The sequence below is a fragment of the Geotrypetes seraphini genome, chromosome 6 (genome assembly GCF_902459505.1).
Source record: "Geotrypetes seraphini chromosome 6, aGeoSer1.1, whole genome shotgun sequence".
Lineage (NCBI taxonomy): Eukaryota > Metazoa > Chordata > Amphibia > Gymnophiona > Dermophiidae > Geotrypetes > Geotrypetes seraphini.
The window spans coordinates 56,769,335-56,790,235 of record NC_047089.1 but is presented as its reverse complement, the minus strand read 5'-3'; the positions used below and the strand labels follow the sequence as shown (position 1 = coordinate 56,790,235).

The following is a 20,901-nucleotide window of genomic DNA, read 5'->3' as shown; positions in this document are numbered from 1 at the left end:
TGACAGCTATTTTCAAAGTCTAACACTTACTACAGTTCCCATTACAGTGAAGAAATAATTGCATTTCAACATGTTTGTCATTCTGCATCTTCTTGGCGTCAATTTGTCCATACATGCCGAAAAGCACTTGAATACAAATCCATTATGCTTCAAAAATCAGTGCCTCAAATATGAAGAATCTGTTAAAATCTCATGACATAATCAATGTATCATGTATCAATGTATCGAGTTAAGGAACTAGGTCATTAGCATTCAGACTTAATGGGGTGGGTCAATAGAGTGGGCAGACTTGATGGGCTGTAGCCCTTTTCTGCCGTCATCTTTCTATGTTTCTAGAAAAAGGTCCAATTCAAATAGTAACATCACTTCTATCATTGCCATCAACATTCTCAACAGAAGTAATTTTTATCACCACAATCAACTACTGGATAAAACTAGTGGTTTGTGTGAACGATAGCTTCACTGTCTTCATTCCTTTGAAAAGTTTTTTTTGTATTTTATCTTCATTTTGTCACCTTCAACTTAATGAAGACGAAACTGTGGCAGCATAATTGCAGTCAAGATAATGACCAAAATGATCAAGCCCACACTGAAGGGCACAATCTAGAGGTGAGGCATATTTTCAAGGTCTATACCACCTTTATTCAGTTTCATTTTCAACATAACCAAAACGGGCAGCAAAAAGCCCAAACAACATTTAGCTTCAGTTTGCAGGCTGTCCATAGCAGTTGCTAGTGGATTGATGACAAGAGCAGTATTCACCCAAAAAAATTACTTCATGCTGTCTGGAGGAGTGTGTGGCGCAGTGGTTGGATCTACAGCCTCAGCACCCTGGGGTTGTGGGTTCAAACCCCGCGCTACTCCTTGTGACCCTGGACAAGTCACTCAGTCCTCCATAGCCCCAGGTACATTAGCTAGATTGTGAGCCCACCGGGACAGAGAGGGAAAATGCTTGAGTACCTGATTGTAAAACCGCTTAACCTTGATAGGCGGTATATAAAATCCTAATATAAACTTGAAACAGTTGATTGAACAAGATTTTATTTCTTTGCTAGCATGGATGACACTTCATCCTACTCAGGTTGGATGCATCTGCTATTAGGATTTATAAAGTGTTTATATCACTACCTGAGTTATCTTCACTATTATTCATTTTGAGCACATGTGAGGTGTCCAGTGATGGTGTGCTGGCAAGGGTTGGATAACCTGTGCCTTCCATGTTAAGCGCTGGAGGTCTTCTCCTATCACAGACTCAATACACTGAGGACACCCTGTTACACAAAAAAATTAACCTGTTAATTATTCATATGTATTGTTAGTGCTCAGGTGCTGTACCAAGTGGCTTTTTACCCTTTTGAGAACTCATTTGACTAAAACTGCTTCTTGAACTATCTTGTTAGGATTTATAGGACTGAGGAATTTGAGAATGGCAGTCTAAATCCTTATCCAAAGGACTGCCAATTAGCCTTCAAGCCAGGATTCTTCATTGGAGGTAAGACAGTCACACCATCCTCCAGGGTCAGTGTGGTCTGATTCCACTGGGAAGCCAGAGTCCATTAAGTTTGCCATGTGCCCTTTGCATGTCCCTCCCCTGGCAGAGACCCTGTGGCCTAGCAGTCTCAACATTTGCCAAGTTGATAGCTGCTGACTCTGGCTTATCTCCTGAACCATTTAGGTGAAAGCCTCTATCCATTGGGCTGGAAGGAAAGCTCAGGCATGAGTCCTATTTAGCAGGGTTCCAATGACCACCAATTATTCAGATGGGTTGAAGTGGAATGGTGCAGTTTATGGTTCTCTTAATATGTTCTTGAACAGCCAGTTATCTAGGTAGAGAAAAATGTGCACCAGCAGTCTCCACCTCAACACTGCTAGACATTTTGTGAGAACTGTGGGTGCTAACATAAGGCAAAATAGCAGAATGTGATACATGAATGATGTTTCCATACATAGAATCTCAGATACTTCCAGTAATTGGGGTGTATCTGTATGTGGATACAGGCATCCTTCAAGTCCATTAGTCATGGAAAATAGGGTGCCCAGAGAGACCATACTGAACTTCTTCTTGTTCAGAGCTCTTAAGTCCAGGAGGAGAAGATATTCTCTTGCTTTCTCAAAGACCGAGTAAAATCCCTTCCCTTTATCTCCAGGTGGAATGGGTTAAATCGCCTTGGCCTGTAAAAAAAGTTTCTTTATAAGCAATTCCTGGTGTTGAAAGCTTAACATTGATGTTCACAATGGATATATGTTGGAAGGAATCTATCTAGCTGGAATGTGCAGCCTGTCTGAACTATTTTGAGGAGAGTTGGGCCTGGGGGTAGGTAGAGAAGGAAGGAGGGAGTGAGCGAACAAGCAAGTGAGAAGTGGACTTGGGAGCAAGAGAAAGAAGAGATTGGGGGAAGGGCTTGGAGGCCTGGCCCCCTTCCTTTGTGCTCAGATACCCTCCAAAGCTGCAGTACCTTTTCAATGGCTGGTGGGGTTCCTGAAGTCCTATCATCCAAAGAAAGCTGCTGCCTGAATTACCCCTTCCTCCTCATATTGCCTCAGCAGCGAGAAGTCAGAAGCATGCATCCAGCCACCAACACTTGCACTCCCTAAGCATGCTCAGTTTGTGCTTGAACTGAAGATGCGCAGGTGTGCCAGTATCAGTGGCTGAAGGCATCTCGCTGTCTTCCTCACTCTTGAAGCAGCACAAGGAGGCAGCTTTGGAAGTGGATTTCCTTCGACTGGTGGGACTTCGGTATCCCCGAGCAACAGAACCAAAAGAAGGGAGGTCCAACCTCGTCTGCAGTGAAAAAACCAGCCAGGAACAAACAAACCAAAACTGCAGATATGTACAATGATGTAGGCGAATTTTATTGTGACAAGCAAACTATATATTAAAACCTTTTTACCAAACAGGGGACCCAACACGGTCCGTGTTTCGGACAACCTTCATCAGGGGTCCATGGTAGATAAAGGAAAAAACATATGTCACAACAAATATTGAAAAAGATAATATAAAACCAAACAGATGATGTGTCACGCCGAGAGTCTCTGCAAATAGTAAAAATCGCTAGAGTGAGAGTGCTGCGAAGAAATCATGGAATTCGGATTTTTCGACAGTTTTGCTACGTTTTGCTTTATGGCTTCTCTGGTTGCTTTACGTTTTTTATTTACTCATATTCCATGATTTCTTCGCAGCGTTCTCACTCTAGCGATATATATATATAGTTTGCTTGTCACAATAAAATTCGCCTACATCGTTGTACATATCTGCAGTTTTGGTTTGTTCACTTCAGTATCCCCACCAGCAAAGATATGATCCTAATATGTGGAGGAAAGAGAGAAAATGTTTGCCCTCCCTGCATGGACTGCTGGCTATGTCTCGCCTTTAATCACAATTAATCTCAAGTAAAATGTTTAATTGAAATGCAGCCCTAATTACACTATATTAGGAGGGGAGAGTTTGGCGCAGTGGTTAAAGCACAGGATAACAGGGGAAACAAATCCACAAAGAATAAAGCAGCAAAAATGAGTGGAATTGTCCAATCAGAAAGGTGCACAAACAAAAGTGTCTTCCAACTCATCTGATTGATCTTTATTCATCCAAAGTCACTCGACCCGACATGTACATGTTTCAGCCCTAAGGCCTGCATCAGGCCTTAGGGCCTAAGGCGTCAGGCCTTAGATCTTCAAGACTCCTGACGCAGGCCTTAGGGCCGAAACATGTACATGTTGGGTCGAGTGACTTTGGATGAATAAAGATCAATCAGATGAGTTGAAAGACACTTTTGTTTGTGCACCTTTCTGATTGGACAATTCCACTCATTTTTGCTGCAGTGGTTAAAGCTACAGCCTCAGCACCCTGGGGTTGTGGGTTCAAATCCACGCTGTACTTTGTGACCCTGGGCAAGTCACTTAATCCCCCCATTGCCCCCGGAACACTAGATAGATTGTGAGCCCACCGGGACAGACAGGGAAAAATGCTTGAGTACCTGAATAAACTCATGTAAACTGTTCTGAGCTCTCTGGGAGAACAGTACAGAAAATGGAATAAATAAATAAAAAAATAATAATCTTTCTACTTCAATTTTGTGAGATCAGAGGTGGGCAAACCCAATCTGATTTTAAGGATTTCTAGAATGTGCATGCATGAGATATATCTGCATTTCTTAGCTTAAAAAAATTCTGTTTAGATTTCAGTAGAATATAAAACAGATAGTGGTTTGTTTGTTTTTTTTTCAGCAAGGCCAATCAGATATTTTTCAGAGCTCCCATATTTTGCTTTAATAAGAGATGACAAAAAACTTCTCTTATTACAGAATGCAAATAAGTTTATTATAATGTGAAATTTTCTTCTAAAAATTATTTTGTTAATTAAGGGGCCCTTTTACAAAACCATGCTAAAATCTGGAATTAGTAAGTCTTAATGCCTAGATGCAATGCGGCATATTTTTAAGGATTTTTGTTGTTGTTGGTAATGTACTAATATTTTGATTAATGTGCATTACAAGCAAAAAAAAATTAAAGTGGGAACACTTAGGCCCGGATTCTGTAAATGGTACCTTCATTGACTGGTACCTTCAAAAACAGTGCTGGCCCACGTGTCACTCACTCGTAGGCGCTGTTAACAGAATAGCAGCTACCGGAAAACTTTGGTACTGGTAATATAAGCCACAGTTTTAAAAGGTGTACAATACTGGCGCCTAAGTTTGATAAAGAATCGTACAATGTGGCATAGTGGTTAGAGCTACAGCCTCATCACTTAGACATAACGTCCAGTTTCTCTGATCAAACTAGTTTGATAAGAGTATTTTCAAGTACATCAAAACAGATATAAACAGGTCATCAAATATGCTCCCATAGTCTAACTGGGGCCTCCAATTCTAAAGTAATGGTCAAACTGGTATTAACTGTAATACAAAATTAAAGGGATAATTTTCAAATGGCACATGCAACTGCAAAGTCCCTAGATACAAAACCTTGTACTATAGTTGATTTTGAAAATGGAAACTAAAACTACTTTTCTCTTTGAAATAAACCTATAGTACAAAGTGCCTGCAGATGATGTATTATTTTCCAGTGCATCTAGATTAAAAATCCAACCTACCTTCTTTGGGAAGTAGGACCAGTGCCGGACAGATTTCTATGGTCTGTGTCCCAAAACTGGCACAGAAAGACAGAGATTAAGTACGTATGTGTTAAATCAAGAAGTGGAACCTGTGCAGAGTACCAGATTGAACTCTGATCATCTTGTTGCGCGGACTGGATGGACCATATAGGTCCATATCTGCCACATTTACTATGTTACGAGATCCTTGGTCTTTACTCCCAATCTTCAAAGCTGACCAATGTCCCATCTATTTTCAGACAGGCCAATCTAACTGGGTACTAACTACTGGAAAGGGTACAGAGGAGAGCTACGAAACTTGTCAAGGGTTTGGAGAAATTGAGCTACAAAGAGCGCCTTAGGAAATTGGGATTATTTACCCTCGAGCAGAGAAGACTGAGAGGGGATTTAATAGAGACTTTTAAAATAGTAAAGGGATTTGATAAAATCGACCAAGAAGAAGCATTACTAACTTTTTCGGATGTGACACGGACAAGAGGTCACAGACTGAAACTGAGTGGCAGCAGGTTCAGGACGAATGTCAGGAAGTTCTTTTTTACACAGCACGTGCTGGGAATTTGGAATGCTCTCCCGGAGGATGTTGTGACGGAGATTACTGTTCTGGGATTCAAGCGCAAGTTGGATGCACACCTTCTTGCAAATCGTATTGAGGGCTATGGTATATCTGGGTCTCCAATCAGGAGTACCTAAAAGGGCCGCCGCGTGTGCGGATCACCGGACTGGATGGACCTCGGTGGGTCAGTAGAGTGGGCAGACTTGATGGACTATAGCCCTTTTCTGCCGTCATCTTTCTATGTTTCTATGTTTCTATGATCCGGTGAGGGCTTTTTTTATGTTCTTATGGAAGTTGCCCTTAAAGAAGATACTTTCATTACACCTTACCTAGGTAAGGAGGCCAAGTAGGTGAAGTCTGTTTTATAAAGAACACATGGGAACTTATGTGTCTTATATATGTAATACCAAAAGGGTCCAGAGAAGAGCGACTAAGATGGTTAAGGGGTTGGAGGAGCTGCCGTATAGCGAAAGATTAGAGAAACTGGGCCTCTACTCCCTCGAACAGAGGAGATTGAGAGGGGACATGATCGAAACATTCAAGGTACTGAAGGGGATAGACCTAGTAGATAAGGACAGGTTGTTCACCCTCTCCAAGGTAGGGAGAACGAGAGGGCACTCTCTAAAGTTAAAAGGGGATAGATTCCGTACAAACGTAAGGAAGTTCTTCTTCACCCAGAGAGTGGTGGAAAACTGGAATGCTCTTCCGGAATCTGTCATAGGGGAGAACACCCTCCAGGGATTCAAGACAGAGTTAGAGAAGTTCCTGCTGAACAAGAACGTGCGCTGGTAGAGCTAGTCTCAATTAGGTTGCTGGTCTTTGACCAGAGGGCCACCGCGTGAGCAGCCTGCTGGGCATGATGGACCACTGGTCTGACCCAGCAGCGGCAATTCTTCTGTTCAGTCAAAACCAGCTAAAATATGGCTGCACAGATTTGTGCCAGCCAGTTTAAGTACGCATCAATGTTTGACCTTTGCCTATTCTTCACCGAAACTCCTCTCCTAAACATATCTTCACCTTGGTTATATACAAGTGTCTACTTATCATAGTTTGCATTTGTACATATTGGATACTTTTACAAAGGCTTATATTTGCAAACAAACCCCCAAACTTTACAAAGCAGTACTATTATCCCTTACGAGCTTAAAATAAGGCTGGTTTCTGTGTTAATAATCCAAAGTACAGATGTATTTACACTGTATGTTTACATGGAAATGCTTACAAAAACATCAGCATTAAGAAGGGAATACACACTGTTCTCAGTCAATAAAAAATTATAAGGGAGGATCTTTTCAACATGAAATGTCAGTTTTTTTGCTACTGATCTATTTCAGACCAAATCCATTGACAAAAAGGAAAGAATAAAGCTGACTTTATATCCTTGGATGTTAATCTAGAATTTTAACGTAGAAACAGATTCTATGTGATCCCATATTTGGTGGCACAGCTATTCAGTAATTGTTAGCAGCATCCAACACGATCTCGGGGAATAAGTCTTAGTTCTGAGCCATGTTTTAGAAAAACATTTCCTAAAAAACAAAACAAAAACACAGTCAGCTATTATTCACAATAGAAAACCAATCAGTGCAGACCAAAGGAGCACTAAGAAGACAAGGTCAAATTTAATTCTCTATCAACATATTCAATTCATGTATTTAAAGGACACAGAGCCTAATTTATTCCAGATTTTGTCTCTATAGGAAAAAGCTTATTAAAATAAGGATTAATAAATTTTCATATTCCTGTGAAAGAATGATTGCAGTTTATGTTTGGGATCAAGACGACAGTATCATTTACTCTGTTTTAATGCTGCTGCTCCTAGCTAGCTAGCTACTGATCATTATATTAGAGACAATTACTGAAATTGTTCACTAAAACCTAATTATGTCATCTCTTTATGGCTCACAAATTTAAGTTATAACTGTGCTCTGAGATTTAAGTTTATGAGCATGAACCATAAAAGAAAATTACTTACCTGTAAAAGCAGGTGTTCTCCAAGGACAGGAGGACTTGAATTCTCACTAATGGGGTGACAGAGCCCAGTGCCGAAAATGGTACAGAGGTAAAACATACATAAAGTAGTATTTTATTTGCAGACCAAAAAATTATAATGATAATTTTTTTTTTTTTCCTAAAACCAACAAATACAAACCGGACTGAGAGGAATTATATTTGTGTTCCAAGCATTGTGGTACAAATCTAGCGCTACCATTCACGTATGATGCAAGATTTTGTTGGTAAAAAGATTTCTAGAATAAGTTTGATATAGAATTTGTTGAGATAGGAGTGTAATTTTTAAGTACTGCATTGTCACGTGTCAAGGCAACTCGTTCTTTTAAAGTCCTTGCCTGATGATGCCGATACCACACCTTTTATAATGTGTCCCATAAGTGAAGATAAGAAAATAAAAAACAAATACATCATCTCCAATCTCCTGTTTGATTTCTCAAACAGCATCTTTAATTTTGCTCCTGACCACTGTAAACTCACTCTTAATATTCTCTGCCCATTTCTGAACATCTGCTTTTGTTATCAGAGCTGCATCTCCAGGCTTCCAGGGCCTGGACAAGCTACTTCGAGAAGACTCATCCTCAGATGCATTCTCCCCAGAATCCATGCTAGCCAGTTCTGATGCACCACACACATGGAACAGGCCACTCTTATCCATTGCTCAAACTGAGCTTCAGGACTAGAGGTCTGCATGGGAACAGGGATCGCGAGGGTTCCGCGGGAATCCCCCTTAACCCACAGGATTCCCACGGGGACTCCCCTCTGGCCCACGGGATTCCCATGGGGATCCCCCTCTGGCCTACGGGACTCCCACGGAGATGGAAGGCTTTGGAAGCAGGGTTCGTCCATATAATATAATGGACACGTCAGCCTTAGTAAAAGAGGGGGTTTATAAGTTAATTACCTGAACAGAAAACAAAAACAGGGTTCCACCAAAGAGATTCCACAAGGAAAACAGCAGCGCAAACACAAAAGAAAGAAACTGTGGAATTGATGATCCTGTCAGAAGTAATTGCTGCTTTTTAAGGGGACAGGCGGGGATGGAGGTAATTCCTTGCAGGGATGGGTGGGTATGGAGAGAATCCTGACGGGGACGGGTGGGGACGGAGAGGATCCTGGCGGAGATGGGCGGGATTTCTGTCCCCATGCAACTCTCTATTCAGGACTCTTCTTTTTCGCTAGCATATCTGGATTGGGAGCACACTCCACTGCGATATCTGCTTTTTGGATCAGGGTACCATCTTGTAGATGGGTTTTATATTTTACTCGGGCTGGAACTCCAACTTTACCATGCCATACTGCCCGGTGACATCACCATGCTATCATCGGAGAATCAGTTTTCAGTGAACTTTTGGACTGTGGTGACTTTTTGAGCATAAGCGTAGCACTAGTCATGGGCAGAATCCATGTGGGATCCACAAGGGCCATTTTTTGAATTTTAGCAATTGTACCCCCATGGCAGGATTGCATAGTTCTGAGCACCATCATCACACAAATGTATTATGTTTTTCACAATATATTTTGTTCAGTGATATCACTTATATATATATATATATATATATATATATATATATATTTTATATATTATTAACCTCTTCAGTATTTGTGGCATCTAATAGTTTTTTTGGGGGTGGGGTAGGGCGGGGTTTATTAATGGTACCCTATAGAATTTATAGATATTTGTAATAGATTTGGCTCTGTAGCAGGAACATCTCTTGAAGACACTAGGAGTCTTATTTTGGGACATTTTGTCCAAAATATTAGCCACAGTGAAATCAAATGACTCAGTGGTGACAAAAATACCCTGACTGGGTGCTCAGGGCCTAAACTAAGATGTCCTGAGAAAAGAGATAAAATTTTAAAAGTTGTAAAAAAACAAAACAAAAAAACCCTTACTGAGAAATTATCAGGTAGATGCAAAAAACAAAAAACAGGCAGTGATGAAACAGTTTGAGGGGTTAAGGTGACCTCAATGAAAAACAGGCTCAATCGGCTCTGCAGGAAAGATCAGAGTGAGGAGACCTCGTACAACAGAAATGGGCAGGCAAAGGCATGCATACAAGACAATTAAATGCTTTTACAGGAAATTTATGGGGAACTGTCTCTCATGCCAGGCTGTGTCAGTGATGTCATCCCATGTGCAAAGACTCAGTCTTGCTTGTCCTTGGAGAAAATAGAAGTCCTCAAATTCCTATAAAGGGATAAAGTAATATAGATCAAAAGTAATTTGGGTCATTTCTTAATTGAAGTTAAAAGATAACCATAAAAGATAAAAGAAACGGGTTTCTAGGAATATTTTATTTTGAATTCTTTAGGATGTAACTTACCAGCTGTTTGTGCTGGGTTAATTCCTATTCCATCTAGGAAAGAAAAACATAGATGCTTACACTGTGTAAATTACATGCCCTTTTGAGCACCAGAACAAATAAGGAGGGCAATAATAAAAGGGAAAAACAAGGGCCGTTTGCAAATTGCTCTCCTATGATTCTGATAGAAATACATGTTACATGTTTTTTTATATACGTAATATATATGCTCTTAAATGCACTATTATAGAGGTGTTTCCCAGGATGGGATTAAGATTGAGAAAGGTAACATTTGCATACTGCTTTGCATGGAAAAAGTACTTGCATTAATAATCAAATCAACAGTATACTTTTGATTATTGGTATAAACCCCATTGGTAGTAAACAGGATGCCTATGTAAGAAGTCCAAAAAGGCTTCTATTTTCAGCTTAATTCTGTAAAGACAACATAGATACCTTTATAAAACAAGCTCCCAGAACCAGCCCCAATAATGTACGGATGCCAACTCAAATTTACACTTCATTCAAAAAAGTATAATTTGTCTATGTACTTTACATGTGTTTTTAAAAATACAAAATTCCACCTCTATTCTGCCTAATCTATGTCCCTGGTAAGGCCTACACATGTGTAAAAATAAGTACGTGTTTTTCAAACAAGTACATTTTACATGCATATGTGATTACATAACTTTATTAAAAAGACTACTGGGTTTGAAAATGGACTTTACGCACAGAAAGAAAAGTTTTATAAGCTTACCATCATAGTGTAAATATTCAGCAGGTACTCAGAGGATTAGATTAAGCCCTAGTGCTGTTTAATGTAATCTGCATATCTAGTACCTTAACCCATATAGTTAGTATTTGCCGATAACCACGCTATTCAGCAGGTCTAAACTAAATAGATACAGTGTTCTCCCCAGGGCCTTTCAGCCGGGAGCTCCGCCCAGCTAATTTAGATGAGCGCCCGGCTGTAATCTCGATCGCAATCCTGCTGCTGCTGCCGCCTTCTGCTCAACATTTTAAAAAAAACCCTTCTCACCGGCTTGGAGATTTACCGGGCTGACTCGGCACAGCCTGAATCGCAGGAGCCTGACTTTTTTTTTTTTTTTAAAGTTTTTAACGCCAGCAAGCGACTTGAACCCATGCTCCGGGACTCTAACATGTGCATGACGCTTCTCTCCGAAACCGGAAGTCACGTCCCGAGGGGGGAAGAGAAGGGAAGTCGGCATGCACATGCCCCGGAGCATGGGTTCGCTATAGGAGACAGGTCAGCTTACAACTTGCTCTTGCTTGCTTCAGGCTTTCCTCGCTGCCGGGTCCTGTCTACTTTCTGTTTACGTAAAGGCAGGACCCGGCAACGAGGAAGGCCCGAAGCAAGCAAGAGCAGCGAGTTGTAAGCTTCACTCCGTTGCTGACTTATGGAAGATAGGTCAGCGATGGAAGGAAGCTTACAACTTGCCTTAGTCCAGCCCTGCACAACATGCGGCCCAAAACGGATCTCACTGCCGATATGGCTTTCACTCCGCTCTCCTTTGAAGATTAGCTCAGGAGGCAAGATTTAGCCCGAGATCAGACAAATATTAAAGGGCATTTGAAGACATCTGAGCAGATTGAGGAGAACATGTCCTGTTTTTCCATGCCTAAAAATTCCACCTTGTCTAATGTAATCTCTGATCAGATCCTTAAGAGTGATGCAACTATGTATGCTGGACAGTCTCCTCCAGTAAACAGAACTTTAAAGCCTGCAACCATACAGAACCAGATGGTCAAAGGGCTCCGAAGTAGTATTGCCAAGGGATCTGTCTCACAAGTTTCTGATGCTGGCAGATGTAAGCACAGCACAAGAAATACAGACTTGTGGCATTCTGTGTAGAAAGCTGATGCATAATGAATTTACTATTACCCATGTAATAGTACCAAAGCAGTCTGCTGGACCAGACTACAGTACAGTGATATGGAGAATGTGGAAGAATTATTCAGTGTTCAAGATCAACATGATCTCCTCACAGAAGAAAGATGGAGAGAAAGAGAGAGGTCTAGACCAAAAGGGAAAGACAGGAGGCAGATACTGGAGAGGGGGGAGAGAAGGGAAGGGGATAGAGATGTCAGACCATGGGGTGGAGTGGGAAGGAAGGAAAGGAGAAGAGAGAGATGCCAGAGCATAGGGGTGGAGACAAAAAATGGAGAGGGGTTGAAGCTGAAATAAATCATGTACAAAGGAGAGAAAGGGCACAGGATATAGAGTTTATTGAAGGGACATAGAAAGAGGGAAGATACCATATGGAACAGAGAGAGGGCAGACACTGGATGGAAAAGGCAGAAAGGGTGGACAGTGGATGCAAGGGGCAGAGATAGGGTGGACAGTAGATGGAAGGGGTAGAGAGAGGGTAGAGGCTGGGTGGAAGGGGCAAAGAGAGAGGACAGATGTTGCATGGAAGGGAGTGAGGACAAATGCTGAATAGAAAGAAGAGAGTGAAGAGAAGATGACTAAAGTAGAAACGACAAAAGGTAGAAAAAAAATATTTTTGTTGCTTTACGTAGAATCAAGTAGTATTGTAACTGTATTGATTAAAATTTATCAATAGGAAATGGAAATAAGGCAATTTTGGGAGGGAATAAACCCCTTTCCTCAGGTCAGGACAGGATACCATAACAGCTGTATACTGTACTGTCTTGAAGAAAGATTTGGTCTCTGAAAGCTAATTGAAAAATGGATTAGTCCAATAAAATGGTATTTTCATATTTCTCATTATTTTATTTCTATTTGTTAATTTGTAAAGTGGTGACTGTTATGTAGAAGTTTTTTTCAAATTTACATCTACTGTCTTTATATTTTGCACAGTATTAGGGGACATGTGTCACTGTTTCTGTGGTGTTGCATTGTATGCAGAGTCTGGTTTCTTGGTTCAGTTTAACTTTTGTCTACATATTTCTATTTTTAGTTTGTGATTATTCCATATTGGGCGAGGGTGTATCTGTGTTCTGTGTGTATGAAAAGGACATAGTTTTCAGTTGGCATTGACTGCAGGATCAATTGACTGTGCGGGATCTGGCTTGTTTAGTTTTACAATGTGTGTGTTGGTGTTCTAGTGCTCACTGCAGTGTTTAAGATGCTGCCTTTTCCTAGATGCACCCTTATTGTGTGACTCATGGATTATTACTAAAAATATCTTTTTTTATATAGAGGAGGGGGTTGTTAAAAAAATGATTAGCACTGGCTGTCATATATACTAGGTACACCACTGGATTTAATGACTCTATTCTAACTTTACTGTTGATGTAGGTGTTATCCCCCCCAACACACAGACACACATTATAAAGAATTAAATTAAAGTTGTATTATCATCAAGTAGCTTTCAAATGACATTATAAGCAAATAAAAATAAAATATTTTTACAGGAAGGAACCTAGTGATCAAAACATTACTAGAGGTGTTGTACAGCCATTTCTTGTATGAATGGATGAGCTATATTTATCTTTTTTTTTAGTTGTTTAAATTCATGCAGAAATAAATGGTTAGATTGAACCTAATGACTTCATTAACGCATTTCCCTTTTTTAAACCTCTATATTATTTGAAAGAGGGTGAATATCTAATTATTCACTTCTAGAATTGGATACTTCTTAAATTTAGTAAAAATATTCTGGCACAAGTGTCAAACCTTAAAAAAGGAAGTCATATCGAGCATTGGAAAATAATAATAATTAACTAATAAAAATAGTATACATTTAATTTTCCCCACTACCAAATTTCCCCGCCCCACCCGGCTACTTTTTCATGCCACCCGGCTGGAAAAAATTCCTGGGGAGAACACATTTATCCACTAAGAAGCCAAATATCATTACCCTTGCCCTACAATTATACAAATAGTTAGGGACTTAAATGGTCCAATACTATCTCTCTAACTTATGAATGGGTTTATGCTTCTAATTTTCAAAGTTATGCTCCTCAATCGACCTCTTTTAAAATTTTCTAGGGCTAAATGCATAAGGGCTCCTTTTATCAAGCTGCACTAGCGGGGTTAATGCGCGTGACTTTTCATCACACGCTAACCCCTGCGCTGGCCTAAAACTACTGCCAGGAGGTGGTAGCGGCTAGCGTGGCCAGTGGTTTAACACACGCTATTACGTGCGTTAAACAACTAGCGCAGTTTGATAAAAGGAGCCCTAAATTTATAATAAAAATTCCAAGTTTCCAAGTTTATTATATAATTTGATTAATCGCCTATTCCAAATTCTAGGCGATGTACAATTGCTTAAATAACCAAATATGGGTAACAAATCATACATACATAAATCTAAGCAAATTAAAACAACAAATACAAACATTGCTATACAAAGTTTAAATCAATCAAATTAAGTAACCTATACATACGATATCAACACAGAAGGGAAAATTATTAATGGATTACAATCAGTGTTTAATTCAATATATTTAAGGTAAAAACATTAGGAGGGGAAACAAATATAGTTTGTATAGAAATATTAGATAAAGAGAGTCAAAAACATATTTATTCAGTAAAATTAACTCCTAAATTTAGGGCAATGGGTTAAATTTAGGTGCTTAGCACTGATTTTCAGCAGTAATCTCAAATTGCTCATAAATCTAGGCAAATGAATGGGAGGCCTAAATTTATAAGCATAGCTGAAGCTTCTAAATTAAGAAAAATTTTCAACTGAAAACTTAGGATGCCATATACGTATGGTTCAAAATAGGGCACACATGTAAGAGCTCAAAAGCTCAGGATTTATTTATTTTTTTTTAAATATCAGGCCCTAAAATTATACCAGGTTGTTTTTTTTTTTAATTTATTTTCAAGCCAGTATGTTCTCACTTTGCTCTTAGCTAAAGTAAAATTGATTGTGAAAATCGGAATATAAGTTTCCAAGTTTATTAAGTATTTGATTAATCGCTTATTCCAAATTCTAAGCGATGTACAAAATATTAAAATATTAAATTACAGTAATCGAAGGGAAACAAACTATATAAATGTGACTGACACAACAAAACGAGATACAGAAGGAATGGGATGGGAAGGAAATACAAATTTAAAAATAGTAAAGAAGACATGTAAGGAAAAAACAATAGGGAAAAGGAGAGCAGTGCACATCAAAAAGTTTAAAAGCCAGGGTACAATTGAAGCGCCTGATCTAATCCAAATTTCAGGTTTGTAGACCAAATTTAATTTTATTAGTTGTCGAATGCATCTTTAAAAAGAAAGAATTTTAGCTTGCTCTTGAATCTATCCAAATTAAGTTCTTCTCGCAAATGAATTGGAAGTAAGTTCCACATTTGGGGAGCAGTAAAGGGAAAAAATAGATTGTCGCCATGTGTTTATAGTTTTAAGAGAAGGAAAAGTCAAGAGATGTTGGTCGATAGATCTGAGTAATCTAGAGGGAATTAATAATCTATGACTGAAAGCAGATGTTTTATAAAGAAGGGATTTGAAAGTCAGTAAACTTAATTTGTACGATATTCAGTGAACAACCGGAAGCCAATGCGCTTCCTTGAGTAGAGGAGTCACATGATCAAATTTTTTAGCATTCAATATAAGTTTAATTGAAGCATTCTGAACAATCTGCAAACGACAAATTTCTTTTAAGGCAATTCCTTTAAACAACGCGTTGCAATAATCAATTTTTGAAATCACTAACGAATGAATTAATATGTTTAGTGATTTGGGGTATAAAAATTTAGACACAGACCGAATTTGCCGTAATCTAAAGAAAGTAGATCTAACAATATTACTAATGTATTCATGGAAGGTAAGTTTGCTATCGAAAATAACCCCAAGGATCTTAATGCTACAGGTCGACTGCAGGATAGAACCTTTAATAGTAATGGGATACTGGCGTTTGAGACCTTCTTTCCAAGGGAAGAGCATAGCATTTGATTTGTTGACATTCAGGGCTAAGAAAAGGAAAAAATACAGTGCTGTTTCCACAAAGCAATGTATATTTGTCATGCATTACTCAACCATCATTATTTTTTAAAATCTTATTTGATGCATTCATATTAAAAATGGCTGCATCCACATACAGGTACAGCACTTACCGTTTGTTATAATGGCACTTGTCGCTGCACATACTTTGAACTAAAGGAGACAAAAGATATGACAATATTCTAATTAAATTGAAAAAATAAAACAAACAAGCAAAGCTGCGAAACTGAGAATAAAAAACAGTTTTTAAAATATCATTGACTTTAACTTGGAAAAGCAAGGTGTTGGATTATTCCTTCTGTAATCCTGTAGATTCAAACTGAAATTTGCTGCGTCTTATTTTGGTAAACTCCAGATATCTATGTGCTGATGGCACTTTTTATAACATTCAGAGGAAGGTGACAAAATTGATATGGGGCTTGTGTCAGAAGAAGTATGAGAAGACACAAAACCACCTCAATACATATTCTCTAGAGAAAAGGAGGGATGGGGGGATACGACGACATTAATATGCAAGCTAATCTTTTTCAGAGATGGGGAAGCAGTAGAGCTAAAGCAGTGTATCGCAAATTGTGTCATGCCACACTAGTGTGCCTCCCGAGATTCCATGTGTGCTGCGGCTCGCAGAGGAGGAAGAGAAGCTCCAGCCAGCTGACTTGCCTCTCGCCGCATATCTCCCTGGACTCCTGCCTTCCGTGTCTTCTCCGCAACCCCGGAACAGCAGCGGCAGCTCAGTGTGCTTTTAACTTGGCCACAGAGCTGCCGCAAAGATTAATTTAGATGCGTTTTTCATCAACAGCCTCTGGGCCTTTGCTAGGCTGGCCCATTTCAATGATGCGACTTCCTCTTTCGAGAGGAAATCGCATCATTGTAATGGGTCGGCCTAGCAAAGGCCCCGAGGCTGTTGATGAAAATCGCATCTAAATTAATCCTCGCGGCAGCTAGACAGAAGTACTGCTTGGAGGATGAAGGGAGAAGGGGTACTGCTGGACATGGGTAGAGGAAGAGGTCCTGCTGGACAGGGGAAAGGGAAGGGAGAAGAGGTGCCGCTGGACCTGGCAGAAGGGGAGGGAAAGGAAAGATGCTGCACACTGGAGGGGAGGGTGGGATAGAGGATGGGGAGACAACATATTAGCTGTCAGTGGGGTTGGGGGAGGGAAGGAAGGAAAATTGTTACAGGAGGAGTGAGAGTGATGAGAGAGGGAGAAATGGGCATAGGGTGGAGGAGAGGCAAGGTCTGAGATTGAATGTAGAGAAGACAGAGGTTATGTTGGTGGGTAAATCTGTTTGGGAGAGATGGCCTTTTATAGGCGGGTGGTAATCGCTCTGTTCAGTACCCTACACTCTTTTTGGCCGATGCACTTGTTCCTGGTTTGTCCTCGGTGGGGGATAGTGGAACCCTCCTCCCATTTCTGTGATACCTTGGTCTTTGTATCAGTCACTGTTTTATCTGCTGTTATTGATTGTATGGCACTGTTACCAGCCGTTTCTTTTTCCATCTGTTTTTACTGTATAATGCCTGTTTCTCTGGTTGACTCTAATAAAAAGGATATTAAAAAAAAAAAAGAACTAAAAGTGATAGATGAGGTATTGCAAGTGAAGGAGTCAATGACAATTTTGGGAGTGAGATTGGATCCTGGGCTTACAATGAATTGTCAAGTGACAAAGACAATACAAATATGTTTCGCTCAGTTACATTTATTGTATCATGTGAAACCAATGCTTTCACTGTTTGATTTCCATGCTATTGTATAGGCAATGATCTTGTCGCAGTTGGACTACTGCAATTTCCTGTACCTGGGAATAACCAAAGCCAGGTGCAGGGCACTGCAGGTGGTACCGAATGCTGCGGCTAGACTGATAACAGGAACATCAAGATATAAGCACATCACGCCATATCTTCAACAACTTCACTGGTTGCCAGTTGTATTTAGAATCCAATACAAAGCAATTATGATCTGTCACCAATTTCTATATGACATGATTCCAGAATTATTTTAGAGTAAGATGTCTAGTTATCAACCTAACAAGATCACTGCGTTCGGAAAAGTCTGCATTGTTGAAAACAAATGTCAACCCAAAATATGTGGAAATCAATGCAATGAATGACCTTCATTGCATTGCAGGGGTAAAACTACGGAATGCCCTTGTTGGCCAAATTCAGAAATGCAGTGACATGAGTTCATTTAGAAAACTATTAAACACAATTATTTGTTGATGCATTTTTCTGAATATTGACTGTTGTTAGAATTAATGCTATCTGTTTCTACTTGCCCTGATTAGTTTTAATATTTATGTATGTAACCATTTTGTAAAATGTTTTGATATAAAATGGTATAGAAATTTTTTAAATAAATAAACAAACAAACATGGGTTGGGGAGTGGGAAGGAAAGATGTCACTCGAGGGAAGAAGCAGAGAGAGAGAGAGAAAGTATGGAGGAGGCAGAAAGGGTTAGACGCATGGAGAGGGCGAGATGGATGGGGAGGACAGAAAGGAGGGAAGGAGAAATGTCACACTCGGGGAGAGGGCAAAGAGTGAAATGTTGGACTCTAATGGAGACAAGAGAGATGTTGGTTAGGGGATGGAAGGAAGACCAGAGGAGAAGCATGCAGAAGGAAGAGAGAAAAAAATATTAGACTGGTAGAAAAGAGGGAGAAATGTTGGACTGGGAAGGGGCCAGAAAGAAAGAAGGGAAGGGAGATGGACTGCAGGGGGCAGAAAGGAGGAAGGGAAAGAGAAATGTTATAAGGGGGGGGGGGGGGGGGGAGGGCAGCAGAGCGCAGGAGATTTTGGAGCAGAAAGAGCAGGAGAGTTGGGCCAGAGCAGAAAGCGGGGCAGCAAAAGCAGGAGAGTCGCAGCAGAGAGCAGGGTTTTTCTACATGCAGGAGAGTCAAGGAGGCATTGCTTGGAGGGCAGGAGAGTAGTAAGGCAGCAAGAGCAGGAGAGTCATGGCAGCAAGAGCCTTAACTTTAATCTTTTTAGTCTTTCCTCATATGAGAAGAGTTCCATCCCCTTTATCATCTTGGTCACTCTTCTTCGAAACTTTTCTAGCACAGCCATATCTTTCTTGAGATAAGGAGACCAGAATTGAACTCAATACTTCAGATGAGGATGCACCATGGAGTGATACAGGGGCATTAAAACATTCTTAGTCTTGTTAACCATCCCTTTTTTAATAATGCCTAGCATCCTGTTTGCTCTAACAAAAACTGAAATTTGGACTTCATTGTTATTGATGTCGCTGGTTAATTACTTTGAATGATACCAGTTGCAGGAATCCCAGAAATGTATACTTCCCGCCATGTAGTGAAACTTAATACTGATTGGCTGCAAATGCTACACTGCAGCTTGGTCAATTTCAATTCAAATGTCACACAAACTCTTTTGCCTGTTATCAAAATCATTCTGATCTGATGTAACTGAATAGCAGTCACAGTTATCAAGAATTACCAGAAATTACATGGAATTATACTTTCAAACAAAATTATGTTCAGTTAGTAGCTTAAATTATGTTAACTGAGTCTCAAATGACTAAATGCTCGAATTTCACTACGTGATGCAGGATTTTGCACACCACTGTATCACCACTGCCTCAAAGATTAAAACAATCCAGGAATAAATGGATAACAGGCAGGTCAGGTAGACTGCGACATGCGACACAGAAACATCCACCCTCAGAATTGTTGCACCTACAGAATTATTTTGTTCTATTAGAGCACTGCAATGCTCAAGTTAAAAAAGAACTGAGATGGAACCAGAAATCAGTGAAGGTAACTCAAGAAGAAAAACACCCCCAAAGGATAATTAAGGGCAAGAGGGCATATGGGGGGAAGATTTTTTTGTTGTTCTGAATTGAGTAGAGCAGCATTTTGCGGGACAGGAAGGGGATCAAGAGCTGGTGAGGAATCATTCCCTTTCCAGTGCGGTTGTAGAAGTTAGCAACGCATAGGGATCTGAGGCTCTTCCCTTAATATTTGAAACATTAAAAGGTTTGATGCAGAAAAAGCTCAATGAATTTGCGCTAATTATAAAAAATTTTGAAACATTCTGAGAAAGGTATTGGATGTAGAATTTGATTGTTTTCTTTCTCATTCCTGTATATAGTTTTTGGGAAGAAAAGCACCACCAAAGGATAATTAAGCCAATCAGATTTCACGTTTCATTTTCCAGAGAAAAGATGAAACTTTTGTTAAGATCTCTTATTCTTATAAAATAGGCCCCATCTCCTATTCTTATAAAATAGGTTCCATCTTAAATGTCATTGTTCATGTTCACTCATTTTGTAAGAATAACAGATTACCCATCGAGAGGCCAGTTTATATGAGATTATAACAGTTCATGCTAAGTATGCCTTGGTCTGTATGGCACTTTCAGTGATCTGTGTTTGCTATATATGTGTTTCAAGATCTCTGCTGTTTGAAACTCAGGGGCACTCTTGACAATATTTCTATCTAGGGATGTACTTGGCTTGAAGAAGTTGGGAAACACTGTTCTAGACTGCAAAGAGGGCTTGGTGCAAAGAGGGCTTGGTGAAGATACACAAAATTGAACAAATCCATTCATAAGCCAGTTCCATAGATTCAAAGCCTTGTGTAATGCAACAAATGAAAATAAATATGTTTATGTAAGAAACCATCTGCTGCCTCAAGCTGCAGAATTATTGAACTCCTTAAGTCTTAGAGATTCAGCTTGTGGCATTTTTCTAATACATCAAACAAAACATTCAGCTCTGTTCTACAGATTTCTGCTGTACAAAACACTGGCCAATGGCATGATATTGGAACTTGAGCACTGAGTAGCTTAAATGTCAAACAGACATAGAATTCAATTTAGTTGAAAAACATACATTTAGACTGGTGCTAGTCTCTCTTTCCTAAATGTTTCCTACTTGTCTGTTTACAGTTTTGTGTTCACAAAAAATGTTTGTATCAAAGGGACATTCTATAAAGAACAATTCTTATTCGAACCAGGTCATGCTG

The 20,901-nt window shown here is 39.7% G+C and overlaps 1 protein-coding gene across 1 annotated transcript in view; it reads right to left on the bottom strand.

Annotated features, from left to right (window-relative positions):
• Positions 1 to 6,829: 6,829 nt before the first annotated feature.
• UFM1 (ubiquitin fold modifier 1) overlaps positions 6,830 to 20,901 on the bottom strand; it is a 38,972-nt gene continuing 24,900 nt past the window's right edge. The window contains exons 4-6 of the mRNA XM_033947767.1: positions 16,034 to 16,073; positions 10,001 to 10,033; positions 6,830 to 7,192 (exon numbers count right to left, since the gene is read on the bottom strand). Coding sequence (XP_033803658.1) covers positions 7,125 to 7,192; positions 10,001 to 10,033; positions 16,034 to 16,073 — 141 coding nt within the window. The 3' untranslated portion in view covers positions 6,830 to 7,124. The remainder of the gene's footprint in view (positions 7,193 to 10,000; positions 10,034 to 16,033; positions 16,074 to 20,901) is intronic.